The 12,135-nt window shown below is 38.9% G+C and overlaps 1 protein-coding gene across 16 annotated transcripts in view; it reads right to left on the bottom strand.

The window, feature by feature from the left end:
• Window positions 1-12,135, bottom strand: part of LOC121868978 (bromodomain adjacent to zinc finger domain protein 2B-like) — a 390,896-nt gene that overhangs the window by 40,299 nt on the left and 338,462 nt on the right. For all 16 annotated transcript variants that reach the window (XM_042370010.1, XM_042370019.1, XM_042370013.1 and 13 more), the window contains 2 exons: window positions 5,980-6,174; window positions 4,924-5,092 (listed from right to left, as the gene is read on the bottom strand). In XM_042370010.1, the coding sequence (XP_042225944.1) occupies window positions 4,924-5,092; window positions 5,980-6,174 (364 nt within the window). The remainder of the gene's footprint in view (window positions 1-4,923; window positions 5,093-5,979; window positions 6,175-12,135) is intronic.

The raw sequence follows: 12,135 nt of genomic DNA, 5'->3' as shown, positions 1-12,135 counted from the left end.
ATGTAGAATCACGTAAAGCGAAACCGCGTAAATCGGGGTATTACTGTACATTCAACCCTCACTTTACGCGGTTAATATAACCCACAGGGTACCGCGGAAAGTGAGAAACGCGTAAAATGAACAACATAACATATGGGATTAATTGAAATAGAGACCGGGCCGACCCCCAAACTCCACTTTTTGACGACACACAACTAAGTTGTAGTAAAAATTTTATCTTAACTTTATGATGGTATGCACAAACAATTAATATAGAAGAGGTTAGGTTAGGAAAAATAAAGGTTAAGTTAGGAAAAATAAAGGTTAAGTTAGGAAAAATAAAGGATAGGTTAGGAAAACTAAAAGTTAGGTTGAACACTTACGTTAGTAGAAGAGATGGGTCGGCATACGGGGATGGAAGCTGGTTCCGAGGCAGAGGGCAGGCTACTGGCACTCAGGTGAGTAACCATCACTGTCATCCACACTTGTCAGGGCCTCCCTGACAAATCCCTCAAAGTCATCTTCACTGTCTTTACCTCTGTCACTATCACTGGCTTGGGCTGGCTGTGGTGGGTTGCGGGTGAAGAACTCTGTTATGCTTTGCTGACGGCTAGTGTTTATGTTGTCGTGATAAACCTTGAAGTAGGGCTCCATAGTCTGCAACAGCTGGGTAGTGAAGATTTCATACCTGTTTGCGTCATGGTCGTCGGAAAGGAGGAGCTTGATTTTCTCAACACACTCGATGGCACCCCTAACATTACTATGGGATAAGCGGTGTTCTTCTTGGGATGACACACCACCTGCCTCTTCACTGACGTCAACTACCATCTCGTCGGTAGTCACATCAGGATCCCTCATCACCTCCAGGATGTCGTCGTTGGTGGTCTCGGAGAAGCCTGCAGCTGTAACACTCTGCGCAGCTTCTCTGGCAAGGTCCACTGCTACTGCAACAGTCTGAACCTCACCAGTCACAGATTGACTCTGCCTTACGCTCGGAATGCCTTGCAACACATGTCTCCATGCGTGACGAACAGTTGCTACAGACAGCTGATCTCATGCCTCCACCAAGAAGTCCACAGCTTTCTTGATGTTGAATATTCTCCAGAATTGTTTGACAAGTATTTTTTGCTATCGGTGGTGGTGTCACTCAGGTTACGCAACTCTTCCCTGGTGTTGGTGTAGTCGTTCAGGAGCTTGAATTTTTTTGTTGAGAATGCAGCTTTTACATTACAGATTAACTCTTGGTCCATGGGCTGTAATATAGACGTAGTGTTGGGAGGAAGGAAGACCACTTTTACGTTGGGGTGACGATCTAACAGTTGGGGCGAGGGTCCTGGTGCGTTGTCCAGCAGCAACAAAATCTTGAATGGCACATTCTGTTGCTCACAGAATTTCTTTACATCGGGAACGAAACAGTCATCAAACCAGGAGAGGGACAGTGTAGAGAACATCCACGCCTTACGTGCGGTCAGCCAGTGGACATTTAGCTTGGTCATGCCCATGCTCTTGTAGGCGTGCGGCTTGCGGGCTGTGTGGATCACCGATAACTTGAGCTTACAGGTACCGGAGGCATTGGTGGTAAACAGGACGGTGATGCGCTCCTTCTGCATCTTCCGGCCCCGAATCTTGCTGGCATTCTTCACAACGAAGGTCTTGGAAGGTAGCTTTTTCCAAAAAAGACCAGATTCGTCCATGTTAAACACCTGTTCGTCGGTGTACTGTCCTTCCTCCATAATCTCACGTAAAAACGGAGGAAATTCCCTAGCCGCAGCACGGTCAGCACTAGCTTCTTCACCACCAATGTTTATATTGGTGATCTTGTTCCGCATCTTAAACCTCTGTAACCACCCAGAGGAAGCATTAAAGGGTTTGGGCTCTGTAATTCCCATCTTTCGTGACACTGCAGCATACAGTTCACGTGCGTACTCCTTAACAGAGGGCGTGTCGACTGCCATGTTCCGTCGCGCCTGACGCACCAAGTAGCTCACAAGTAATTTTTCCGTCTTGAGAAGCATCTGGTTGTGGAAATACTTGATCATAGAAACACCTGTAGACTCTGTGATCTTCATGTGCTCCTTTATCTTGGCTGCATCCTTCTTTATCGTCCGGATCGTAGATTCGTTCACACCATGCTGGCGCGCCAAATCAACCGGTCTTGTTCCTTTCTCTAACTCTTGGATGATCTTGTACTTCACCTCGTAGCTTAAGGAACGTCGTGTCTTCTTGGGCTTAGGGCGGCTGGGTCCAGGTAAGGAAAGGTTTCTCTCTGGGGGCGGTGGTCCGGCGGAAGCCATTTTACAGAACAATGGATGCACGATTACACGGTGTGGCCTGGAGGGATGAAACTGCCGCGGCTAGGTCAAGCGTCGTCATTCCTTCCTCCCTCCCTCCCCCGGGTGGACACGTCATATTACTTTAAACCCAGTACAGCTAGCAACGGAGGGAGGTAGGGATGCATGGCCAATCACAGTCCGATACGTCATATGACGTCAGTGATAACGCAACAGAGACATGCACTGCGCAACCTTACCGCACGGCTTGGCCAGGTGGAGGCGGAGGAGGGAGGAGGTGGGAACAGGTGGGTGGGGCGAATCTAAAAATAGCATCGAGCCGGACACTCTCCGCGTAAAGGGGCACACGCACCGCGGAATGTGAGCATCCTGGGTTCCGGCAGGGTACCGCGTAAACGTGGAAACGCGGAATGTGGGACCGCGTAAAGTGAGGGTTGACTGTATATGTAAAATGAATAATGCAATTCATTAATAATACGTAGAATATTAAAACACACACAAGGAGACAAGACGGCATTGTTTTCGTGAGTGACGATGGTTCTACATAAGAAACTGAAGAAAATAAGACCCTGGTTGTAACTGTAGTGAACTTAATGTAAAAAAAAATGAATACAGTATCGTCTCCATTTACACGGTCAATTGAACCCTTGGAGGTCCGCGTAAAACGAGAAATGCGTAAACGAAATAACAGAACATATGGGATTAATTGAAATAGAGACTGGGCCGACCCCCAAACTACACTTTTTCCGACACAATACGTACGTTGTAGTAAAAATAACATCTTAATTTTATGATGGTATGTACACACAATTAATATTTAAGATAAATATCAATAATATTAGGTTTTTTAACACTTACGTTAGTAGAAAAGATGGCTGAGCACAAGGGGATGGGGGGTTGGTTCCGAGGCAGAGGGCAGATTATTGGCCCTCACCTGTATCAATTGTATCAATTGTATCACTATTCACCACAGAGGCTTGCAGGGCCTCTTTGTCAAACCCCTCAAAGTCCATATCCTCACTATCACTGACTTGGGCTAGCTGTGGTGGGTAGCGGGTGAAGAACTCGGTTATTTTCTGTTGACTGGGCGACCTTGTGCGCACCCTGCCCGCGCCGCTTCCCGCGTAAATGATGGAATGAACCGTGTAATTAAAAACTGTCGGTCTGGCAAGGTGCCGCGTAAATGACCAACCGCGTAAACCAAATGCGAGTAAATCGAGACTATACTGTACCTGCATGTATGTTTTAAGTAATGTTATTCAATGTTAATAAATGGAACACTACAAGTAGTTAACCACTAATGGTGAAGAAATAAAGCGAGACGATTGGGAACGCCAATGCATGTACAGTACATGTGAAAACATATCGTCATTTCTCTACATATGAATATGAAAGCAACACTTATTTACTGTTCATATATGTTTTAAATGATACTTATGAATGTAAAACAAAAATTCTACTTACCAATGGTGATAAAGACTAAAACATAAGGACAGCCAATGATGTTGTGCAAGTTTTTACTCAGATGACCAAGTCATCTGGTTCAACTCTGGCTGAAGCTGTAGCTTTTCATAAAGCTGTTGCTGAAACTGTTACTGAACCTGAAGTTGATGTTGAAGCTGCTTATGATGCTGAATTTGATGGTGTAGCAGAAGTTGATGGGTTAGGCCTTCGAATAATAAAGCTGTCAAAAGAACCTTGCACAGCTGCTTTTTTTTTCTCATTATACATCTTTAAGTAGAGGTCATTTGTATTTTTTTAAATTTTAATACTTTGTTCTGTTAATGGATCCACTTCAGAAAATATGTTCATATCTTGCTCCATATAATATCCACAGACCTCTCACCTTTTTCATATCGTTTTTACACCTTGTTTCTCGGCTAAGCTTACACATTTTCTATTAGCTTTTGAAACAACACTACCATCACTTGCTCTCTTGCTCATGTTGAATAGGGATGCAAAAATGCTGTAAGAAACCTGAGAAAGTTTTTCTCTTTTTCCTGTTCAGATGCATGAAAACAAAGGGCCCGCCAGCTCAATTGTTTATACTAGTAATGCTGGCGTCACTATTAACAAGCCCGGCAGCCTCCGTGCGCAAGACGTGTATTTTTTTTTATAATATCAGGATTTAGTTATTATTTATATGAAAATGAAATATTTTTTTTTATTTCGTTGTAAATAAAAAGAATATAATGGCGTAAATTGAATTGGGTCCTAAATTAACCAGGGTCTTAGATATGAATCTTGTTAGTTGAACCGTTGTTATCGGAGGCTTTACTGTACAGTATTTTTTGTTGTAACTTATTTATTGGTATTATTTTTATTTAGTCCTCACATTTACTTTCACTGGCTATATGATTTTAAGAAAACTATGACTGCAGCAGGAAATACACACTAAAGGTTTTTTTCCTAAATATGGTAATTCCCAGTTCCCACTCTGTAAAAGTGGACAATGTGAAGGGTATCCAGCCATAAAACTTACTAAAAATTTGCTTGATGGCAACTGAGATACCATGCCATCAGGTACTCACAGGCAATCTAATGACGCCCCCAAAAATTACTGTAAAATGGTGATGATGATGATGTCTCACAAAATGTTTAAATGAAAAGAATAACCTGATAATTGCCTATTTACTGGATGATTTATTCTTACCTAATGGCGGTTTAAGATATCTTCTCTCAATCCCTTCTTCGAGTGCTAAAAGTCTATCCCTGCCAACATGGATGGGATTAAGGCGAGTATCATTCTCATCCACTGGCTGAAGACAAGATGCACGAAATTCTCCAACATGTTTGTCTCCACTATCACCTAGGCGCCAACTCTGTGTGAATATATATCAAGATAGAGTACTAATAAAGGTGAAATCTAAAGAATACACATCCCTGCCATATATGAAAGAACAAAGCAAGAAAATTTCACATTAAAGCTGAGGGGAAGAAACAGATATTCTGAGACAAACCACAAAAAGGAGCATTGATGTTGAAATTGCTTTTCTGCCAGATACCATAGTCAAGCAACTCTTGCTATTTAGAGAGATTTACTAGGATTCCTTTGTGTCTGCAAGGGTTGCTCGGTCAGTAAATATCTAACTGCAGAGCCAGCCTCAAATGAGTGGAGGTGCAGCAGTTACCTATCCATCCAAAAGGGAAAGAGATGAGAAGACCGGAAGTCTACTTTGAGCCAGTGTCTAACCAATGAGAAACCATCATGTCAAGACACTTGTTCTGTTCATTGAAACTAGGGAAATCCAGATTCCCAAATCAAGAACATATTAATTCCAAATGACTAATCATGTTCACCATCTCAGAAATATACAGCAGTACAAGTAATTAAAAAAAAACGAGATTCCAAATTAAAGAATGGTAAACAGTGTGTAATTAAGAGGTAAGAGAGAGGGATGACCCTCTTAGCTAAAGCTGGCATAACATATCCATAAACTAGACTGAATTTCCCAGCTTTTGAAATCATATTAATCATAGTCAAGAGGAGGGTTATAGAGATTCATTGAAGATAAATTATACATTCCAACTTTAACTGCAATTATTTAAAAAAAATTATTTTGGTGTATTTGTCACTGTTCCCTAATCTCCTGATATGCTCTGCTTTTAAAGAGAGAATACAGAATTGAACTAACCCTCCACATTTGAAGGTTTAATATCATAAGACAGTACTAATATGCTTACTAAAACAATAAAGTGTACCAATTACCTTATTCTGCATGGATGCATTGGTTATTTTTTCCTCCATTGCATACACAGTATCTAGGATGAGAAAATCCACTTTGAGAGCAATGTCAGGTAACCAATGGGAAGGTTCATCAGCCACAGGGGTGCCATGTTCATCATACACAACTTTCTCACCATCCTCAGCCTCAGGATCCAGGGTCACAGCTTCAGAATCAATCTGATGCAAGAAAGTTTTGTTTATTCTGTTGTAATTACCATCTAGGAAGATAAATTTTACTTTTAAAAAATAGGTCATGATATAGTACAGTAAAACACAGGCACAGACATAGCATCACACACACGAGCTTAATAAAAGTGAAATAAGAATACTATATATTCAACCCATGACTTCATGGTCTCCAATATAATATCCATACAGTATACTGTACCACAATCAACCAATTTAGATTATCTCTGACTGACCCTCACACTAATCTCACACCTGCCCTATGCATAGTTACCATAGCCATTCTGAGAGGTCAACATATCCCGGGAAGTGTAATTACAATAAACCACACAAAAAAAGATAAAGAAAAGTTGTCACCTTGTACAATGCATGATACAGTATCTATTATGAATGAATATACAGTAATATTGAAATTAACTAACCACATTATAAAAAAATGTGATAAAACTGTAGTAATGCATCGAGAAGTTCATGTGAACACATCGAGTGTGGGTGGTAGGCCTCATGTGCCATGCTCAGTTACAGCTCAGTAAGAGAGACTCATATGAGAAGAGCACTCGCTATACAGAATCCCAGTTATCCAGCACGTATGGGGATTGAGAGGTTCTCTATACAGAGATTTTCCGGTTAATTGAATCTCACTCTTAGGATTCCCAAATAAATCCTTCAGTGAACAGTGCTACAGGCTGCCCTCGTGAATTCGTGTCTCAGAAAAACAGACTTCTTCAACACTTATTTCATTCTATATAAACAATATGACTTTGAAATAAAGAAAATATATATATAACTATAAAATAAGAAAAATGAAGAGCATGGATGTGTATATGTGGAAAGTCAATAAGTGTGGAGGCAGAGGGCTATAACTGCGTGGCCACGCTCCCTCCCAATGTGACGGCATGGCATATAGGTAGTCCCCGACTTACGACTGCTTGGACTTACGTCCATCGGTACTTACGACCTGCTCTGACCTTACGACCGTCGGGACATACGACCGCGGCAGTCGTGACCAAAAATATTTTAAAATGACGCGCGCATTTTCTATACCGAAAAGTTTCTGTCCCGGGCGAGAGCGTGGGTGCACTCACTCAGTAGAGCGCTTAGTTGGTGTTTGGCTACCATATCCTATAAACTGATCGCGTTGTGAACTTTCGTTATTATCGTATTTAATTGACTTTATAATGACTGGAAAGCGTAAAAGTGAGAGTGCTGGTGGTGCTCCAAAGAAAAGGAGACAGGCAATTACTTTTGAGATGAAAATGAAGATAATAACTCAGCATGAGAATGGAAAGACTGTAGAAACAATCTCACATGACCTAGGTTTCTCACACTCCACCATATCCACTCTTCTGAAGGACAAGGAACATATTCGTGATGTAGTGAAAGGTACAACACCAATAAAGGGAACTATAATTTCAAAGAAAAGACAAGGTCCTATTCACGATATGGAAAAATTATTGATGATATGGATAGAAGACCAGATACAGAAGTGTGTACCCTTAAGCCGTCTAACCATACAGGCTAAAGCAAGAAGCCTGTTCCAAAACCTGAAGGAGCAGGCAGGAGATGAATGTAATCAAACCTTTACAGGAAGTCATGGGTGGTTTGATAGATTTAAAAAATGCTACACAATGTCTACACAATGTTAAGGTGAGTGGAGAGGCAGCTAGTGCCGATGTTGGTGCTGCCGAAGCTTTTAAGGAGGAGTTAGATGAAGTGTTTGTGGAAGGGAATTATTTGCCTGAACAAATATTCAATGTGGATGAGACTGGATTATTGTGGAAGCGCATTCCTGACCGGACATACAGTTTCAAAGGAGTTAATGAAAATGAAGTTATTTCAGATATTAGTAACAAGATAGTGGAGTTAGGTGAACAGCTGGAGTTAGAAATTGATAATGAAGATGTTGAACAGTTGGTTGAAAGTGTAGCAGAAGAGCTCAGTAACGAGGATCTTATTGAACTAGATGCACAGAAAATTGCAGAGGAAGAAGAGAGACAAAATGTAGAAGAAGAACCTGCACCCCCCAAAAAGTTTTCAGTGAAACAAATGGCAGAGGCATTTGCTACAATTAATAAAGGAATGCAAATGTTTGATGGCATGGATCAAAATTATGAGCGTTATGCCAAAGTTGACAGAATGATCCAAGATGCACTTGCTTGCTACAGAGAGATTTATAATGAAAAGAAAAAACAAACTGTGCAGTCTAAATTGGACACCTATTTCAAGAAATCCCCCAGTACTGGCTCCTCACGCCCCACCAGTGCTGCCTCTTCACTCCCTCAAGATGATCCAATACCTTCAACCAGCAAGTTACCCCAGCACATAAACCTGTCTGAAGGAAGCGACATTGATGACCCACCCAGCCCTGTCTCCTCCTCTGCTTCATCCAATTAATATAGTCTCCATGTATCCTGTAAATAGAAAATTATGGGGGCCCCGTGTGCATTCAGCTGACTACATTAAAGGTAAGTGCTCGGTCACATTGTATCCATTCCTCATTATTTATTACTTTTACTGTACTGTATTTCATTGTAGATGTAAAAAAAAAAAAAATTGAAATTATTATTATTATTTATTTTTTTTCTATATCGGACTTACGACCATGTCGGACTTACGACCATGTCGGACTTACGACCATGTCGGACTTACGACCTGGATTTGGGTCCCTAACCCCGTTGTAAGTCGGGGAGCACCTGTATACACAACCAGCCAATTGTCTGCGAGTCAGCTGGGTGACTACCTGAACTGTATCATGTTGCTCAGAGGATGGTTTGGGTGTGGAAGGAGCTATTTTTTTTTTCATAAAATATGTGCAATTGTATCTTATGATATGCTATTTATTGATTTTGTTTATCATAGCAAAAAAATATGGCAGCTGATCCCCATTGGTCGCAGTACTCAAACTTATGATTAAAGCTGATTTTAGAAGAATTTTTATTTGTATTATCATTATTACAGTATTTCATTTTGGTCCTGGTTAGTTGAATCTGCCGTGATAGTGATAGTGAGGATATGGACTTTGAGGGGTTTGACAAAGAGGCCTTGCAAGTCTCTGTGGTGGATAGTGATACAATTGATACAGGTGAGGGCCAATAATCTGCCCTCTGCCTCGGAACCAACCCCCCATTCCTGGGTGCTCAGCCATCTTTTCTACTAACATAAGTGTTAAAAACCTAATGTAATTGAAATTTCTCTTAAATATTAATTAATATATATATATAAGATATATATTTATATATATTATGTAGTATATATATTCAATAATATATATATATATATATATATATATATATATATATATATATCAATTGACCGAGTAAATAAGACTATAATATATATATATAATATACTTTTTCCGACATAATACATACTTTGTAGTAAATATAACATCTTAATTTTATGATGGTATGCATATATATATATATATATATATATATATATATATATATATATATATATATATATATATATATATATATATATATATATATATATATATATATATATATATATATATATATATATATATATATATATATAGTATAGTCAACCCTCACTTTACGTGGTCCCACATTCCGCGTTTCCACGTTTACACGGTGCCCTGCCAGAACCCAGGATGCTCATATTCCGCGGTGGGTGTACCCCTTTAAGCGGGTGAAGTATAATTTTTTTTTATTTAGCTCATAAAATTCATACAAATTATCCGGCCAGAATATAATTTACATTGCTGGAATTCTTACAATTTGATGATCATTTTGAATATAAACATCATAGATTTTGCATTAGACATACAAATTTTAGATATAATGTTTACTCTGAGTAAATATGTTATCTTTTGTGCAAAATATATGACATTTATATTCAAAATATTTCTGGTTTTACAAGGAATCCAGCAATGTCAATTATATTATCCTAACTTTAGTCTGATTTATTATTTATTACTAAAAAGGTAAACAGTCTGGTATTCCCACACATTTATTTGGTAGGGAGGGTTGGTGGTGGGTGGGAGGGAGGGAGGGAGGGACCGGCGACCGACCACCTGGCACGTGTGAAGAATATTTTTTTTTTTATTAACTGAAGATATTTGTTTTCGCTCATAAAATTCATACAAATTACCCGGCCAGAATATAATTTACATTGCTGGAATTCTTACAATATGATGATCATTTTGAATATAAACATCATAGATTTTGCATTAGACATACAAATTTTAGATATAATGTTTACTCTGAGTAAATATGTTATCTTTTGTGCAAAATATATGACATTTATATTCAAAATATTCCGGGTTTTACAAGGAATCCAGCAATGTCAATTATATTATCCTAACTTTAATCTGAGGTATTATTTAATACTAAATGTTAAAATCTAGTTTTTTCACCCAACCTTTCTCTTGAAGGGAGGTTGGTGGGGGGTGGGGGGAGGGTTGGGACGGACCGACCATCTGGCCCGGTTGGAAGAGGGGGGGAGGCAAGGTGGGGTACTTTGATTGACAGATAGTGTCGTGAAGAACATTTTTTTTTTTTAACTGAAGATATTTGTTTTAGCTCATAAAATTCATACAAATTACCGGGCCACAATATAATTTACATTGCTGGAATTCTTACAATTTGATGATCATTTTGAATATAAACATCATAGATTTTGCATTAGACATACAAATTTTAGATATACAGGTTGTACCTCTCTAGTCCGGCATTCTGTGGTCCGGAAACTCCCGTGGTCCGGAACGATTTTAGTTTGTCCAATAGGTAGATAGGCAGGCTTTTTTTTTTTACTTATCTGAATTATTATTATTATTACAGGAGTATTAAATTTTTGCCCCTCAGGCCCCAATGTGGGTCAGTGACCTATGCCCGGGTGGGCTAATCCCCTTAAAAAAAAAAAAGCCGCGGGAAATTAAGGTTTGTTTACATCCGGCAGTTCGGCTGCTCTCTCTCTCTCTGCTTGTCTATACAGAGTACAACATTTAACCCTTCAATATATATGAGCAGTAAATAAGTGTTGCTTTCATATTCTTATGTAGAGTAATGACGATATATTTTCACATGTGCGCACTTACATACGAGCAGTCTCACTTTTTTTTTTACCATTAATGGTTAGCTACTTATATTGTTCCATTTATTAACATTAAATAACATTACAGGTACTTCAAGCAACCATATTCATTTTTTACATTAATTTTACTACAGCTAAACTCAGGGTCTTATTTTCTTCAGTTTTACATGTAGAACCAATCAGTCACTGGTTTCGTAAGCTTTAACATAAACAATGCCGGCAGCCGTCTCGTCTCCTCTAATATTCCACGTATTATTAATAAATTGTATTGTTAATTTTGCACACATGTACATTAATTCAATAAAAACAAATTCAGAAACATTAATTAAAATATGTATGAACAGTAAATAAGTGTTGCTTTCATATTTTTATGTAAAGTAATGACGATATGTTTTCACGTGTGTGCATGCGCACTTACATATGCGATCTCTCTTTTTCTTTACCATTATCGTTAGCTACTTCTATTGTTCCATTTATTAACATTTGAAAATGAGACATAAGTCTGGTTGTCAACAGCTGTTTTCACTGAGATACAATTTCACCATAATTCTCATATTATTTAGGTTCATATGGTGCCAGGCTGATAAAAAATTTAATTATAATAATCAAATTTCCCCCTAAAAAAGAATTCCACACCCATGAATCAATATGGCTGTTTGTTTACAAAGCACAAACAACTGATCGAGCTTGCTCTCACTATCTTTCTCTCTCATGCTGATCACAACATGTCTTCAGAACTTAGTAAATAGTACTGCAATGTATTTATCATCACTTAATAAATAATATTTCAATGTATTATGCATCTGCATATTCTCTGGTTTATTAATTAATCAGTTGTACAGTCATGTACAGTCAGCCAAAGATGCACCGACTCCACCCTGGGTCTCGTGCTCA

The sequence above is a fragment of the Homarus americanus genome, unplaced genomic scaffold (assembly GCF_018991925.1).
Source record: "Homarus americanus isolate GMGI-L3 unplaced genomic scaffold, GMGI_Hamer_2.0 scaffold24694, whole genome shotgun sequence".
In the NCBI taxonomy this organism is placed as follows: Eukaryota; Metazoa; Arthropoda; class Malacostraca; order Decapoda; family Nephropidae; genus Homarus; species Homarus americanus.
Note: the sequence above shows the minus strand (reverse complement) of the source record. Positions and strands in the feature narration are given on the sequence as shown.